Below are 17,255 nucleotides of genomic sequence, written 5' to 3'. Positions count from 1 at the left end.
TGTGATCACATGGAGGAAGCAAGCACAAGAGAGGCACCTGTGACACGAATGAGCGTTCTGACCAATCCATTTTTATTATAAAGAGATTTTCAGGTTTGAAATACTGATGATGATGATGTAGAAGAAGAAGAAGATGAATTCAAGAAATGTAGGTGCAGACTACTGTACAGTGGTACCTCGGGTTAAGAACTTAATTCGTTCTGGAGGTCCGTTCTTAACCTGAAACTGTTCTTAACCTGAAGCACCACTTTAGCTAATGGGGCCTCCCGCTGCCGCCGCCACGCGATTTCTGTTCTCATCCTGAAGCAAAGTTCTTAACCTGAGGTACTGTTTCTGGGTTAACAGAGTCTGTAACCTGAAGCATCTGTAACCTGAAGCACCTGTAACCCGAGGTACCACTGTAACCTTCATGTGAAAATGCCCCCAAGTTTCCAATGTACTCTCTCCAGCACCTATATCACGTTGAAGGGCTTCTGGCTTTCTCTGTCTTCTCATGGCCAGCTCAGGGACATGCAGAACGAGGAGCAAGTCGCGTCCGCGCTGCGTCTGGCATGCAGTGGGTGGCTGTTGTTTTCCTCTGTCCCTGGCACAGCTTGTCCTCATTACTTCTAACAAGGGGGTGAGGGGGAGAGAAAAGGACAAAACAGTTTCCACACAGGAGAAGCAGTGTGTGTGTGTGTGTGTGTGAGTGAGTGAGTGAGTGAGGCTAAACCTCGCTAAGTGCTCCTACCCCACCACCCACAAACCACGAGCAAAGCAGCCCACGGGGCTTGCCTGATAAAAGCAACTGGAAGGGCCTCCAGGCATTTGCAGGTGACTTTGTCAGGCATGCAGCAGCTGGAGCAAGGAGGGATGCTGATAAAAGCCTCCTGCTCAAAAACAAAACAAATCCTTTGTTGGGGATGCAAACTGTCCACACCAGTTACAAAAGGAACGAACGCCTGGGCTCGGGAAACCTTTCTTCTATTGCTCCTCGTTATTCCGCCAAAGGCAGGCATGTTAAAGAAGATGAAATGTTCCCTGAAGCAGCCATTTCTGCCAATTTGGCCATAAAAATTTAAGAGGCTTCAATTAAGCAACAGGTTAGAGATGCTGTGGCAATATTGGGGAGGATGGCTGAAATGCGCCTCGGAGACTCGTCCTGGTGAATGTTTAGAGCCTGAGGAAAAAAGGGAAAGATCCTGGGATGCTGCGGGCTGATTTCTTGGGGTGGGGGTGGGGGAGAGAGAGAAATGGAAATTGGAATTCTGGCCCAGAAGGCCTACATTAGGCAGATGAGAGCTGGTGTGGGGCAGTGGTTATAGAGAGGGCCAGACCAGGACGTGGGTAGACCAGGGTTCAAAGCCTCTCTCTGGCATCACTCTTGCCAGGTGACCTCTGCTCACCAGCACCAGGCTCAGGGTTAGATACTTGGTCTGGCTCTTTATCATGGGACTCTGCAGCTTCCGACTCTGTGTCTTGACTCTGAGGTCATGGCATCACCCCTTCCTTACATAATGTGTTCATTGTCCTTCAAGAGGAGGGACTTGAAAGAAAAGAGCAAAGATGCTAGATGACTAGAGAGAGGGAGACTTGGGGCCATTAGGCAAACTGAGGCAATTCCCTCATGCAGTAGGGTAGTAGATTATAATTGGGGGGGGGGGCCTGCAAGACACCCACTCACTAGCCCATTTACCCAATGGCTTCCACCACCCCAGCTCCTGCGGGGCTCCCCAGGGCACCTGCCACCTCATTCCACACTTTGAGGAATGACCCCTTTCCTCACAGTGAGAAAAAGAGAAGGAGGAGTAGCTACCATTGCTGCTGCCACATTAGCTCAAGAGCAGCGGTGGTGGAAGAGGAGTGAAGGACAGCAGCAGCTGCCTATCAGTTCATGAGGATACTGTGGGGCACAGGACGAACCATAATGAAGGGCAGAGAAGCAGGGATTGGCGAAAGCAGCAGCAATGGAAGGGCTGGGTAAAATGAGTGGTGTTACCAGCCACTCACATTTGGAGGCAGCAGTGTTTCTGAATACCAGTTGCTGGAAACCGCGGGGGGGACAGTGCTCTCATGCTCAAATCCTGCTTGCATAGGTTGGCCACTGTGAGAACCGCATGCTGGGCTAGATGGGCCACTGGCTTGGTCCAGCGGGGTCTTCCTATGTTTCTTAACAAGGCAGCTTTGGAGAAGCTGTAGCCCTCCAGGTATTGCTGGACTCCAGCTCCCATCATTACTGAGCATTGGCCGTATTGGCTGGGGCTGATGGGAGTTGGAGTCCAACAACATCTGCCAGGCCACAGGTGTTGCGTCAGCAGATGAAAGGCAGAGAGCCTTTCATCTGCTTCAAGCTCCTTTGTGATCCTCATCTCCATTATCCATCATTTCCAACTGTTTAGACTAGGCATAGGCAAACTCAGCCCTCCAGATGTTTTGGGACTACAACTCCCATCATCCCTGACCACTGGTCCTGTTAGCTAGGGATGATGGGAGTTGTAGTCTCAAAACATCTGGAGAGCCAAGTTTGCCTATGCCTGGTTTAGACCCTCGGCAGAATGGAATCATGTTGTTTTCTCGCACTATACATCTCAAGGTGTGTACTGGGTTGGGGCAGGTTTGAATGGCATCCTGCAAAGAAGAAAGAAAGAAAAATGTATCTGTACATGGAAAAATAACATCTTGGGCACGAATCTATTCTCTGACATGCTATATTTACATCTGCGGGGAGATATTTTGGGTTGGGGGAACATTCAGGCACATAACCCCCACTGCATCCTGCAGTGATTCAATCCAAGAACCGGTCACCACATTGATTCTGCAACTTGTATAAACCGGCCGTCTCTGGTCTGTGCAGCAAAGCCAATTTTGGCAAGACACATTATGTTAAATTCCCCATAGAGAAGGAGGTGTGAAGGGAGCAAATTCAAAAGAACCTGTGAGCTGCCTTCCTTGGGAGATGCTTAGAAGAGAGGAAGAGTGAACTTGCTTTGCTTCCAATAGCTCTGTGCCACAGAGAATGACAGCCTGAATGGCACGCTGAGAGGTGCGCGAAGGATGCTTTTGAATGCCTTAACAAGCGCCGAAGCAACGCTTCTTGTGTGATCCCATCCGGTGTCTCATTAACGAACACAATTTCCTCGCCATTATTTCACTTCTGAGCAAAAGGCAAAGGCTGTCTGCTTGCAACTTTGAGGGAAGAGCGTGACAGGCAAACAGCTCCCTTCTGTGGTCCAGGCATGGCAGCGTGCAGAAGCCATAACAACATAAGAGAAGCTCCTGCTGGATTTGGCCGATGGCCCACCTGGTTCAGCATCCTGCTCTCACAGTGGCTGACCAGATGCCTATGGGAAGCCCACAAGCAGGACACGAGTGCAACAACACCTGCAGTTCCCAACAATTGGTGTTCAGAGACATCAGTATCATAATTCTCTATGGGGGAGAAGAATATGGGCTACAGCAGAAACATGCCGCTTGTGAAGGAGCTAATTGCACAGTGGTCTGCAGAACATGCATATTAGATCCCTGATGCTTGTTACTGTTTTTGGAAAAAGCAGCTTCAGGAGGGAGCGGGCAGTTGAAAGTGGAGAAGCAGGGAGGAAGAGTGATTAACCCGTTCCTTGCCTGTCATTTTCTTGTTCCAAGTTCTCCCCCACCCCCCAGCTTGAAAACATACAGGTTGCATCCACGCAACACATTTAAAACACATGGCTTCCTCCAAATAATCCTGGGTACTGTGATTTATCCCTTAAGGTAAAGGTAAAGGGACCCCTGTCCATTAGGTCCAGTTGTGACCGACTCTGGGGTTGCGGCGCTCATCTCACTTTATTGGCCGAGGGAGCTGGCGTACAGCTTCTGGGTCATGTGGCCAGCATGACTAAGCCGCTTCTGGTGAACCAGAGCAGCGCACGGAAACGCCGTTTACCTTCAGGCCATGGCGGTACCTATTTATCTACTTGCACTTTGACGTGCTTTTGAACTGCTAGGTTGGCAGGAGCAGGGACCGAGCAACAGGAGCTCACCCCGTCGCGGGGATTCGAACCGCCAACCTTCTGATCGGTAAGTCCTAGGCTCTGTGGTTTAACCCACAGCGCCACCCGCATCCCTTGATTTACCCCTTACAGACCTGCAATTCCCAGTACCCTTAAACTGCGGTTCCCAGGATTCCTTGGGGGAAGGCCCTTGCTTTAAATATGTGCTGTGGACGTAACTGCAGTAGAAATGTTGGAGAGAGGAGCAGCAAGACAGAAGCTATTTGGAGCATGGAAAGAGCAGCATCATTCTTCCGCTCTCACTTGGTCCCTCCAGAAGCATATTTTCTTTCTTTTTCAAAAAATTGAATTCTGGGCTGTAACACACGTTTGTGTATAATGTGTAGGACAGAGGATGTTTTTAAACCACCTTGAAATCATGACAAAAGGTAGCATGTAATGAAGAGGGTGAGAAGTAGCGCTCTCAGGTGAAAAGCTAATGTGCTGTGAACAAGCGGAGATTGTGCTGTGAATGGGTGTGGGAAAGTGAGGAGAACACTCTTCATGGGGGTGGTATGGATGTGGAGCTTATTGCACACTATGTGCAGGTGCTCATATGAAATTTCCCGGAGCACAGGGATGGGAAAAGTCACTTGTGGAAGGTAGCTTGGTACAGAGAAATGTGGATGGGAAAAGGGTTAAGTACCACCTCACCACTACCACTTCTCAGCTCAAAATAGTTGCCATGCTGAGCGCTGCCCAATGGTAGCCAATGAGGTTAATCCAAGGCATGATTGTTGTTAATTGAAAGCTTTCCTGTCCTGGCCTAAGACAGCACATCCATTATTGGATACACAGACTGCCCAGAGCCAGAGGACCTAGGAGAGCAGACCAAGCCCCCCAACTGCAGCACTGATCCAGAAAACCCCAGGTTTTTCCAGGGGAAGACCTGACCAGGCCTGCCTCTAGGAGATGCCCCAGAAGCATTCTCAATCTATTTCCTATATAGCCTGTTGGCAGAGGAGCCTCTGATCAAGCCAGAGGGAGAGAATCAGCTATAGAAGGTCCAGACTCAGGCTTAGTGAAAGAGCACATTGTTGTTTATTCTTATTTTGTTTTATTTACCACTCTACTTGGGTTCCTTGGGAGTAAATGCATTCATCAATAGTAAAAGCTTATTGGAAAACACCTGCAGCTGAATTGGGGGTGGAATCTGGGAGTCCAGGCCTTATAAACCTTCAGCTGAGGTCAGCAGCATTCAGCTCCTTACTCCTTCAGTCTGACTTTGCCCTGTCTTCTGACAGATCTTCCTACTGCTGACATCTGCCTTAAGCTTTACTTTGACTTGGGACTTCCCTTGTTACTGTCTGGTGCTAGGTAAAAAGTAAAGGACCTCTGGATGGTTAAGGCCAGTCCAATTCCACTATGAGGTGTGGCGCTCATCTCCGCTTTCAGGCCGAGGGAGCTGGCATTTGTCCTCAGACAACTTTCTGGGTCATGTGGCCAGCATGACTAAACCGCTTCTGGTGCAATGGAACACCGTGGCAATAGCCAGAGTGCACAGAAATGCCATTTACTTTCCCACCAGCGGTACGGTACCTATTTATTGACTCACGCTGGTATGCTTTCAAACTGCTAGGTTGGCAGGAGCTGGGACAAAGCAACAGGAGCTCACCCTGTCATGTGGATTCGAACTGCTGACCTCAAGAGGCTCAGTGGTTTAGACCAAAGCGCTACCCGCTGGTGTGATCATGCTGTGCACCTGAGCCTACAGTGGACCTTTTTGTGTGGTCCTGTCCCAGCCTAACTCAGGGACTGAGACCTAACCCAGTAGCCCTCTCCCAAAGCTAAACATCCTTATAAAAAGGGGAAAAAGAATCGAGGCACATTACACAGGTTTGTGGACAGCATGCAGTTAAGATAACTTGATAAGGAGAGAGGGCGGGCCTCAACTCTGGAGGGACAGAAATGGGTGGGGTGTTATGAGAGAGATATGACACCAGGACTGTGAGAGAAGGTCCATGTTAATGTGGGCTCAGAAGATAGTATGGGGTTGTACTTGGGAAGAGGTGGGACTTTAATACTGGATTATTTCTACAGGGAAATTTTGCCTTATTTATCTGTGGGTTGTTGTTGCTGCTTTATTTATTTATTTATTTATTTATTTATTTATTTATATGCCGCTTAATACGTAGTTAGGCTTCTAAGCGGTGTGCAAGAATAAAAACCCAATTGCAGAAGCATTATAATATAAGCCTCCATAATGGAAATGCACACCAAAACAGTCCTGTTAAAACAACGCAGTAATTAAAAAGTAGGATGTAAATGCACTAGAAATCCTGTACTATTCTCTCCTGAAATTTGCTTCAAAATGTTAAACCGCTCTGAGACTTTGGAATAGGATTGGATGATAATCTTGAGAAAGATCTGGGTAGCCAGGGAGGCAGGGACTTGGGCCATTGTGGGCAGAATATGGGGCTGCTGTTTGCCTGTCGGTATTCAAAAATAAATAAATCACTCATTCATTGCCTCAACTCACCCCCAGGGAAGCCAAATAAGTGACAGATATATAGAGTTGCTGCAGTGCCTTCAGAGTCTCTCTCTTAAGTCACCTGAAGTTAGTTTGCTTTGCAGGCCGTGTCTCCACAGTGTGTGTGAGTCCTGGATTTAGTAGGTTGACACTTGGTGTGATGGGGAATTGATAGGTGTTGGACATGCCTTTTGGGCAGTGGGTGTCACATTCTGGTCTGATGCCAGATCCCACGGAGAAAGCGGCAAGGCTGGTCAATGGCCCACAAACTGGTTATCACCTACTTTTTATCATATTCAAAGCACTTTGAATGTGTTAAGATAGGCCATATAAATGCTAAGTAATTATAATTGTATAATTATAATTTTATTATTCATAGCTTAGTGGTATTGCATGCGGAAGGTCTCAGGTTCTCATTCTCTGGCAACTCCAGGAGTGGCTGGGAGAGACCCCTGCTGGAAGTCCTGCAGAACTGATGCCAGTCAACATGAACTAGACGTGGAGAACCTTTGGCCCTTTAGAGGTTGTTGAACGACAATCCCCATCATCCCTGGCCATCAGCCATGCATGCTGGAGCTGATGGGAGTTGTAGTTCAGCAACATCTGGAGGAGCAAAGGTTCTGCGCTCCCGCTGTTGGCAGCACTAAGGTAGATGGAATAATGACTCGGTATAAGGCAGTTTCTTGTCTTTCCCGCTGCAGCTGATGTTCAGGCTGTGAGTGCCACTGCTTGTGTAACCAAAATGACTCTGCCCACATATAATAGCAGACTTCGGACAGCCTCAAGGTTTGCAGAAGCACAAAAAAATATATATTAAAAAATTGATTCACAGTGTGATGAACCTCAACAACTGTCCCACGAGGACTGAGTGTGCTCAGTGGCCCTAGAAGGCCCGCTGTCTGGCTACTTGTGGAGAACAGAGCATGGGGAAGGGTGACTGCAACAAAGTGGCTAACAATCCTGAACAGCAACACTCTGCACTGCAGCATTTTGTTGCAGGTCCCATTTTGCTTGTTATTACTGCTTATTATTTTAAGGACCTCACTGAGCAGTCGTCCATCCCAGCCATGGGAATGTGTAATTCTTCAGAAGGGAGAATGAAAGGGCCTTGGGCAGCCTTTGCCAACCGGGTGCCCCCCAGATGTTTTGGACCACATCTCCCGTGAGCCCCAGCCAGCACAATAGGGGTTTGGTCTCTCTCACACCCCTCACCACCTGAAATGCCACCTGAACAGAGCACTTCAGCCCCAGCTAGCGGCTTTGAGGGAAACGAAGTGTCTCTCTGTCCTCATCTCTCTTTCCGCGAAGCTTGTTTAAGATGCTGCTAATGGAGACACGCTCGGGTGATAATGCGATTGCTTGAGACACGACAAGGGAGATGGCGAGGCCCATTGATCGGAGCACAATGGCAAAAGCAATGTAATTATTTGGGGGCTTGGCAGTGTGATTCCCTCCCCGTGGAAGCAGCTGAGTAGATAGCCATCAGCAGAGGAAAAGTTGCCTGCCTTGGAAGCTGCGGGAACTGAGATGTGACGCTCCCCTTCCTCTCAATGGCTTATCTCTGCAGAGAGGATTACTTACACTTTCCCACTTGCACAATGCCACCGTAGCAGGTTTCCAAATCAGGTCAATAAGAACAAGAAGCTGCCTTATGTGTGGCCACTGACCCTCTAGCTCAGTATTGCCTACACAGACTGGCAGCACCTCTCCAGGTTTCAGGCAAGGGACCTTTCCCAGCACTGAGTGGAGATGCCTTGGATTGAATTCGAGACCTTCTGCATGCAACGCAGATGCTTTCCAGCTACAGCCCTTGACGTGATCCAACCCACAGTGCCATTAGTAGCAAGGATAAGATATTTTGCCAACACAGTTTGCAGAGGACAAGATGGCAGCCCTCCCCTTCTGTGCACTGAAGCTGACCAGTTGAATCGTCCTTCAATATTGGGGTTGAAGCAGAGTCTTTCATGTCACCTGGATGCAGCAGGTGAACCCAGGACAGGCCATGTGATATATACACTCTATCCTCCATTGTCTTGTTGCTACTCCCTACCCCACTGTGTTTGTTGTCTGATGTGGCCACCTAACTCTGCCTAATGGTAGGGCCGGCCAAAATGCTGGACCAAGGCAGTGAGGCTTGGCCACCAACATAGAATTGTAGCTCAGCAGTAGTAGGGGCTTTGTTTCATGCAGAAGGCTACCTACCAAGTGGCAGGTAGGTTGGTGATAGGAAGGACCTCTCATTGCCTGAGACCTTGAAGATCCACTGCCAGTTGGGGAGACAGGTAGTTTGGCCCACTGTAACAGGGTGAGGGAACCTCATGCCTGGGGGCTAAATTGCCCTCCAAATCTCAGGACTTTCCGCAGCCCATGTCTCACCACCCTTAATTTGCATCCTCCTAGATCGTCATTGACTGGCTGGAATGTTCTTCTTAAGACCTCTTGCTTGCCCAGGTAGAGGACAGAGTAGAAGGAAGCAGGGGTTTGCAGTACCAACCTCTCTGATTGGCAGCCAGTATGAAACATTTGGATTGGCTGGGCCTTTTACCTTTGCTTCATTGACAGGTTGTTACTCCAGCTCGGGGAGTAACTGACCTCAGGGGCACCAAGGATACACACTTTAAGTGCAGACCATGTGCATCAGTGCATTCACTGCAAGAGCAAAGCAAACTCCTTGTTCTTCCCACCTCTGTCAATCAAGGCGCATCGAGGAGGGTGTAATTAAGCATTCAATCTGCGCCTTCCCCACAGACGTTGGGCCGGCTCGGAAGCGACGTGGCTCAAAGCCAAGGCTGGCTAAGCGAGAAACACAGAAACTGAATATGTGATCATTCCATCATTTCCGATCCCATCACCTATGTTGTGAGCACAATTTAAACAACTTAGAAGATTTGTGTGGAAGCAGGGCTGGTGCAGACGCTGAGGTCAGGAGAGATGGCAATTATTTATTCTCCTTTATCATGCCGTCTGCAACATATGGGTGTCGCTCCCCACTCCAGATGACTAAACGACGGCAGATGCCACACTATTAGCTTGGTGGAAAAACGCAAATGAGGTGTGGAGGCCCTCCGGTGGTGTTTTGTCATTGTCGTAAAGAAAATCTTGATTCTTCTATCTTGAAGAGATTCCCCATTAACAATTCAAGCTTTGAGCCTTGAGCCAACCAGAAGTGTGGGGGTGTTGGGGTGTCTCATTGCAACCACTTTGGCCCAGGGATGCTGTTCTTGCCCTTAAGAAATTGGGGGTGAAGTAACTCTCATATTTATGGAGCTGAGAGGATGCCGACCCAACTGTTAGGCAGAGTGAGGCAGTTGCCTCAGGTAGCAGATTTTGAGTTCACATCCACACCATGCATTGAGAGTGCTCTTCCACCAATATAACAGTCATGGAGAATCTTGGGAAGCATAATTTGACAAGGGTACTGGGCACAGTAGGTCTGTGAGGTCAGCACCCTTAACCATCTAAGATTCCCAGGATCGTTGGGGGAAGCCATGACTGTTAAAAGTAGTCCACGTGTTCTTTTAATGTATGGTGTGGATGTGGCCTTTGCCACATTTTTTGTTCATATTTTTACTTCTGTGGAGAGAGGCACATATGGGATGTTGTTGTTGTCATCATCATCATCACCACCAGCACCACTACCATTTATCAAAAAAATCCCAGGGCTGGATCTTTTCTTGCATCGAATACCAAAATAATTTGCCTGATCTTTAGTATGCACCCTGACCTTTTTTTGGGGGGGGGTGCCATTTCCTGTTCCACTTCAGGCAGCAAAATGCAGTGGGCCCAGTCTGAATCTAAGTTTGTGTAAATGCTCACTTCAGCACTACCTCTGAGTTTTGTATGTGAGAGTGTGTGTTTTAAAAAGCAACACTTCGTTTGAAATCCGGGATCCACGTTGATATAGTAGCTTATGAGGATTACATTATATAATTTATGTCCTTTTCAAATCCTACCATCAGGCAACACCATTAATATGGGTTAAACCAATACTTTGCAAAAAAAAAAAAAAAGTGAGCAAATTCTCTTTCATCAGGCTCACCGTTTAAGCATTGCAAGGTGGAGTGGGGAGAGAGAGAGAGATTTTTAAAAGCCAACTTAACATTGAAGTCACAAATAACACACTGTGGAGCTACCCTTTGAGTTGGTCTGGAGGCTAGAGCCAGTGCAGAAGGTGGTGGTTAGGTTAGGATGCTTGGGGGGGGGGCAAATTATTTCATTTATTTGTTTGTTTATTGCATTTATATCCCACCTTTTTCTCAAAGGAGTTCAAGGTGGCGTACATGGTTGTCTCCTCTTTATTTAATCCCAGCAACAACCCTGGGGGGTAGGCTAGGCTGAGGGGCAGTGACTGGCCCAAGTTCACCCAGCAAGCTTCATGGCTGAATGGGGATTTGAGCCCAGGTCTCCCAGGTCCTAGTCCAACACTCTAACCACTACCCCAGACTGGTTGCCATATATCACCCTGCTTGTGGGTGTTATATAGAACTCAGAACAGGTTACTTTAGGTAACACCTTATCCCTTATACACCCAGTAGAACACTCTGGTCTGTGGGAGAGTTTCTCCTGCAAGTTCCATAGATCTCAGAAGCCCCCACACTCCCCAGTGACTCAGAGCAAGGCTTTTATCAAGGCTGCCTGTGGAATAGCAACCCTGTCTAGATATGACAGGCATCTACAACCTGCACTTTCTGGAAGCAGTCGAAGACATTTTTGTTCTGATAGGCTTTCCCAGCTGGAAAAATGGATCTTGACCACGAGTGTCCACTTGTTAGGTGTTTAGTGTTGTTTATGGGTTTTTAATTGTTGATAATTATCTTAAGTGTAAATCACCTTAAAGCAGTGCTTTAGAAGGAAATAATAATAATAATAATAATAATAATAATAATAATAATAATAATAATAGTCACAGGTTTCCTGGGAGTAAGCTTACTGAAAGTGGGACTTACCTTTGAGTAGACATGTGTAAGACTACATGGTTTAGGGTCTAGTAGGTATCATGCAAGTTTAACCTAGTGCCAGGTTGTAGGTTACTGGGACAGAGATATGCACAGTGGCTGATCCACCAATTTGGAAAGTATAAATCCCAGAAGTTACTTAGATCAGTCTCCTACCTTAGGCAATACACCTAACATGTTCCTTGTTAGGTAGGGGTCTAGGTAGAGAAACATAGAGGTTTTATGTTTGCAAAACTGAAGATTAATTTTAGGAGGTAAAAAATAAATAAAAGTGGGGAGGACTGCCTAAAGGTTGGATGAAGATGATGTCATCATGGAAGGTTCAATGTTCAATTCAATTTATTCTATACAGTGCCTTTTTCTGGGGGGGGGCGCAGGGGGACGCATACCCCTAAACGTTTTGTGAATCTAAACTTGGCCTCATTGAGGGGCAGTATTTCAATATGAGAAGGAAAATGAGAGTACCCCTAAACATTTTTTAAGAAAAAAAGAGCACTGATTCTATATAGCCAAAGGCCTGCACAGGTTGGGTGGAGTGTAACTTTCAAAAAGCAAAATCCTACCTTCAGGTGACAGAAACATCTGCTCCTGAATGGCTCGATTCATCATTCTCTGGGACACACAAAAATCAAAGGGAGCTGTATTGGTCTACTAGAAAAACGCAATTTCAAAACACTCCTCTATCTCTTATAGTTAAAAAAAGAGAAATAAATAAAGACAGCCTTCTATATTCTGACTTGAGTCCCCCATCTTTCTCTTGCAGCTGACGTACCTTCCACCTCCATGGGGTGAGTGCCGCTCCTCAGACTTTGGCCTGGACTTCTTTCCCATCTACAGCATCACTGCGTGCAGGATAGATTGTGAGACCCGCTACGTGGTGGAAAATTGCAACTGCAGAATGGTCCACATGCCAGGTAAGGTATTCAGGGGTGAGCTTGAAACAGCCTCAGCATGTGCTTCTCCCCTGGTGTCAGGGCTGGCTCTTGTCAAGGGACCAAGTCCTGGGTGTGAAGCAAAGAGGAGGGCCATAGGTCAGGGGGAGAGCACACAAACAGGTCCCAGGTTCAGTCCCTGTCATTGCCAGGTAAGGCTGAGGAAGATCCCTGTATGAACCCCTGCAGATCTGCTGCCAGTCATTGAGATATTATTGGGTTAGTTCAGGGGTGAAGAACCTTGTGCAACCTGATGCCCAGATCACCTGGGTAGAAATCTCTCAGGGGCTGCATTTTGGGAGTGGGCGCGGCCTGATCCAAAAGTAGGTGGGGCCTGACACAATCACATGCCACCATCTCCTTTACTGCATGCTCATCCATAGCCTATGGATGCTCAAGAGGCCTCTTTGATGGCCTGGCTGAGTAAGTTTTTTGTTCTCACTTTGATGGTCTTGGGCTTGCTGATCGGAAGGTCGGCGGTTTGAATCCCCATGACGGGGTGAGCTCCCATTGTTCTGTCCCAGCTCCTGCCAACCTAGCAGTTCGAAAGCACACCAGCGCAAGTAGATAAATAGCTACCACTGTGGTGGGAAGGTAAATGGTGTTTCCGTGCGCTCTGGCACTCGCCACAGTCCTCTGGGGGCCAGCAGCAGTTTAGTCATGCTGGCCACATGACCTGGAAAAATGTCTGTGGACAAACGCCACAACCCCATAGTTGCCTTTGACTGGACTTAACCATCCAGGGGTCCTTTGCCTTTACCTACAAGCTGAATCTCTGCCTTGGCATCTCTAAGGCTCCAGATTTTGGACAGCATGTGGACTCGAGTCCTGACACCTGTCCTCTATTACAAACCTCAGTTTACATTATCCTTTTATGAAGATGAGCTCTTTCAGCAGAAGTTGCTCAGATTTGCTTTTGAACTAGCCCTTTTTTAATGCTTTGGTGTCATTTTGGACCATGTCCTGGTTTAAACCAGCCTTTTGAAGAAGATGTTCCATTTCTGGGATGAATGTATATGTGAAAGAAGCCACTTGTGGTCGCCACCACACTTTCCATCACTGCCATAGGTAATTGATGAGCGGGGCCTACAGTTGTGCTGTTCTACCACCTTCCGTGCATAACTTATTATAGATGTTCAGTGTCGTGTTTCTATCTACTAAGACTCCTCTTAGTAATCCTTAGTAATCCTTATTCCAGTCCCTGTAAAGCAGCCTTTCTCAACCTGTGGGTCCCCAAATGTTGTTGAACTACAACTCCCATCACCCCTAGCTAGCAATGCCAGAGCTAGCAATGCCAGAGCTCAGGGATGATGGGAATTGTAGTCCAACAATATCTGGGGACCCACAGGTTGAGAACAAAGCAAGAACCTGTTTCCTAAACTAGTCAGAAAGAAACTCACTGTTGCAAAGTTTGCATAAAAATGTCCCTGTGTGCTTTTTATTTTCTTTGTGTGCAGGAGATGCTCCGTTCTGCACGCCAGAGCAATATAAAGAGTGTGCAGAGCCTGCGCTAGGTAAGTTCTGAAGGACAAAGGATTCTCTCACTGTCAGTTTCTCAGAATTATTATTATTCTCTCCCCCCCCCCCCCCCGCCTCCAAGGATCTCATTTCAAGCTAGGAATGTGTTTTCAGTGCCTGTGTTCTAGTAACAGCGGGATAAAAAGCACAACTTGTCACGGACTTGTTGGACGCAAAGGGTGGGAGGAACCAGCTGGGGAACCCCCCCCCCCGGGAAGAAGGCTCAGAGCCTGGGGATTGGTGGTGGGACGACGGATGAGTGGTCAGAGGAAGAACGGATAGAGGAGGCGGAGGAAGCTGAAGAGGTGGCAGGGCTTAGTGAGCTTGGGAGAGTCTGTGGCAGAGGAAAGTCAAGAATTAGAGGCAGAAGCTGAAGCAGGAGAGGAGATGAATCTGGCTGGTGAAGAAGCATGCCAAGCACAGGGCTGTCAAAAGGCCCCTTGTGCTACAGTTCCCAAGTGCCCAGCAGCCACTTGCTGAAGGGACTCTGACAGATGAGTTGTCCTGCCCACATGTCAAGAGTTGGCCTGTGAGAAGGGGAACAGACAGCGATTTGGCCCATTGGGTCCAAAAGGTTTCCCCACGCCAGCCAAGAATGGACCCTTCATGATGGCGAGCAAAGCAAAAACTCCCCTTACGCTTGCATCTCTGAGCTGGTAGTTCCACAGATAACCCATCTATCTGGTCCCCACTTTGCCTTGCAGTGGTTCTTGGTGAAAAGGACAGCAGTTACTGTGTGTGCCAAACGCCGTGCAATTTGACGCGCTACAACAAGGAACTCTCCATGGTGAAGATCCCCAGCAAGACCTCGGCCAAGTACCTTGAGAAAAAGTTCAACAAGTCAGAGAAATACATCTCGTAAGTAGGCCCATTCCGGTCAGGGCTAGAATGATGCTAAGCAGCCCAGTGAGAGGCTCTTGCTTGTGGTGTCCCAACACAGAAGGTTGTAGCCAGTGTTAGCCCTGCTCAGAGTAGAACCCATTAAAGTTAATGGACACGACCGCCTTGCGTTCAGTAATTTTAATGGGTCTCCTCCACATGGAAGTCCATTACATGTGATTGATTGCCAGGCCTCAACTAGGTCAGTCTCTAGGCTGTTGTGTTTGGGAAGTCAGGAAGCTGGCTGCCCATCCACTCCAGTGGCCCAGGCAGGGTGCCTAGTCAAAGGCTGGCAGTAGTCAAGATCCAATGTAGCTACAGAAGGGGCTGGAAGCAGTCGCATTGTCCTTTTTTGTAAATAAATTTTTATTTGATTTTTAAAAATATAAACATACAACAAAAACCAATTCAAAATCCAAATATCAAGATTACTCTGAATCTCCTAACTTCCCCTCCTCCCTTCCATGGGTCTTGTTGGTAATATTTTCAACCCCATATCAATACTTCTCCAATTTTTTGTTTTTCTAAATTATCCATACATTCTGTTACATTACAAGTGTGGTTAAAATCCTGCCAATGTTTTAACCTGCTTACAATGATCTCGTATATAAATTATAAATATTTCCCATTCCTTTTTAAAGTTCTTGTCTTCTTGATTTCTGAGCTTCCCAGTTGAGTTTTGCCATTTCGGCATAGTCCATCAACTTGGTTTGCCATTCTTCTCTGGTCGGGGTTGTCTCTTCCTTCCATCTTGGGGCTAGTAGTATTCGTGCGGCCGTTGCCATGTACATGAACAGTCTTTTCTGGTCCTTTGGAACCTCGGTACCTATAATTCCTAATAGGAAAGCTTCTGGTGAAGCAGTTGCATTGTCAAAAGGCAGGCAGATGCCTCAATATTCAAGGCAGCGACGAGGCAAGCGGCACAGAAGCTAAGCGCAGTCACTACACTCGGGGCAAGTTACTGAGGCTGAGGAGCTAGCTCTGAGCTCTGGGCTTCTTCAGGCATGGTCTGCTCAGCCAGCCGACTGGATGCTGGTATTGCAAGCTCACCATAGGGACTGAGCGCCGATGGCACTGACATCTGGGAGTTCTAGAGTTACACACACCTACGTGCATGTTGCCCCGTTAGTTTAACACGGGGCAAATGAGCAGCTGGAAAGTGGAAGGGAGAATACTGCCAACCTTAGGTGGCCGAAAGAGAAATCTGCCCTATGGCTGTGTACATGCCATACACTTAAAGCACATCCTTACCACGAAGAATCTTGGGAACTGTAGTCTGTTCAGGGTGCTGGGAATTGTAGCTCTGTGAGGGGTAAAGTACAATTTCCAGGATTCTGGGAGGGCAGGGAGAGGTGTTAAATGTATAGTGCGTACCAGCTGCGAGCAACTGGTGTCTCCTGACTGAAACTAGTTAGACAAGGGGCAGAAAACAGAAACCAAGATATTCATAGGATTGGAACACTTTCCTTATGAGAAGACTTGGAAATTGGGGGGGGGGTGAGCTGGAGGGGTCAGTGTAGTAGCAGGGAGGGGGGAACCCAGGAATACATTTGGGCAGTGGGGTGCTTGACAGGGGCTTACAAAATTATGCAAAGTGGGGAGAAAATTTAGAGAGAAACATTTCTCCTAATAAATTGTCAGGACAGGGCTGTTTTGTTTTGTTTTGTTTTGTTTGTTTAAGGTACCCCTTCACAAAACACACATCTTTCTTTTGGGACTCGCTGCTATGAGCTACCTGGAGACTTTATTTTATTATTTATTAAATTTGTATACTACCCTTCATCCATAGATCTCAGGGCAGTTCACAAGCATGAAAATACAAGATGAAAACACAAAAAATATGTAATAAAAAGACCCAAAGAACTACAACCCACAAACCATATTGGATCAATCTGTGGAGGAGGAGAGGTCTGTCAGGAGCTAAAAGTCACAACGGCCATATGGATCCTTCTGGTTCAGAGATGCTGCAACACTGAATTCCAGTTTGGGGGTGGGTGGGTGGGTGGGTGGGTGGAAGGAAGGAAGGAAGGAAGGAAGGAAGGAAGGAAGGAAGGAAGGAAGGAAGCAGCTGAGGGGTGTTATTGCCTTCAAGCTCTGCTTAGAAGACTTCTAGAAGTGCCTGGTTGGCTGCTGTGGAAAAAAAGAATTATAGAGGGACCTCTGGTCAAGATCTGGTGGGACTCTTATGTATGTTAATGTCTCTGGAATATTTGGTGCCTTGGTTTTCAAGTCCCGAAGGAGCTGGCAGCGTAGCAGCTTACAAGCAGCTTATGTTTTTAATCAACCGTATATTGTTATTTATTTTTTGGTGGGCGGTGGGGAAGAGCCTTGAGGATGGAGGAGGTGTAAGTAAAAGCAGTACGCTGCGGTTGTCTAGAAGCCGCAAGGCGCGTTGACAGACTCCCTACCGATTACATAATATCTCTTTCCCTTGGGATGGCCTGACCCCCTGCTCAGGCATAACACATCCCTCAGGCTACCCATTTGGAATATG

The 17,255-nt window shown here is 47.5% G+C and overlaps 1 protein-coding gene across 5 annotated transcripts in view; it reads left to right on the top strand.

Annotated features, from left to right (window-relative positions):
* Positions 1-17,255, top strand: part of LOC309328060 (acid-sensing ion channel 2) — a 376,555-nt gene that overhangs the window by 343,293 nt on the left and 16,007 nt on the right. For all 5 annotated transcript variants that reach the window (XR_014150696.1, XR_014150697.1, XM_081837936.1 and 2 more), the window contains 3 exons: positions 12,196-12,346; positions 13,822-13,878; positions 14,587-14,740. Coding sequence is in view for 3 of the 5 variants with exons in the window: in XM_081837936.1 (XP_081694062.1) it covers positions 12,196-12,346; positions 13,822-13,878; positions 14,587-14,740 (362 nt within the window). In the remaining 2 variants the exon portion in view is untranslated. The remainder of the gene's footprint in view (positions 1-12,195; positions 12,347-13,821; positions 13,879-14,586; positions 14,741-17,255) is intronic.

This window comes from Podarcis erhardii, assembly GCF_964252035.2.
Source record: "Podarcis erhardii genome assembly, chromosome: 13".
In the NCBI taxonomy this organism is placed as follows: domain Eukaryota; kingdom Metazoa; phylum Chordata; class Lepidosauria; order Squamata; family Lacertidae; genus Podarcis; species Podarcis erhardii.
This window is presented reverse-complemented; position numbering and strand designations above follow the sequence as displayed.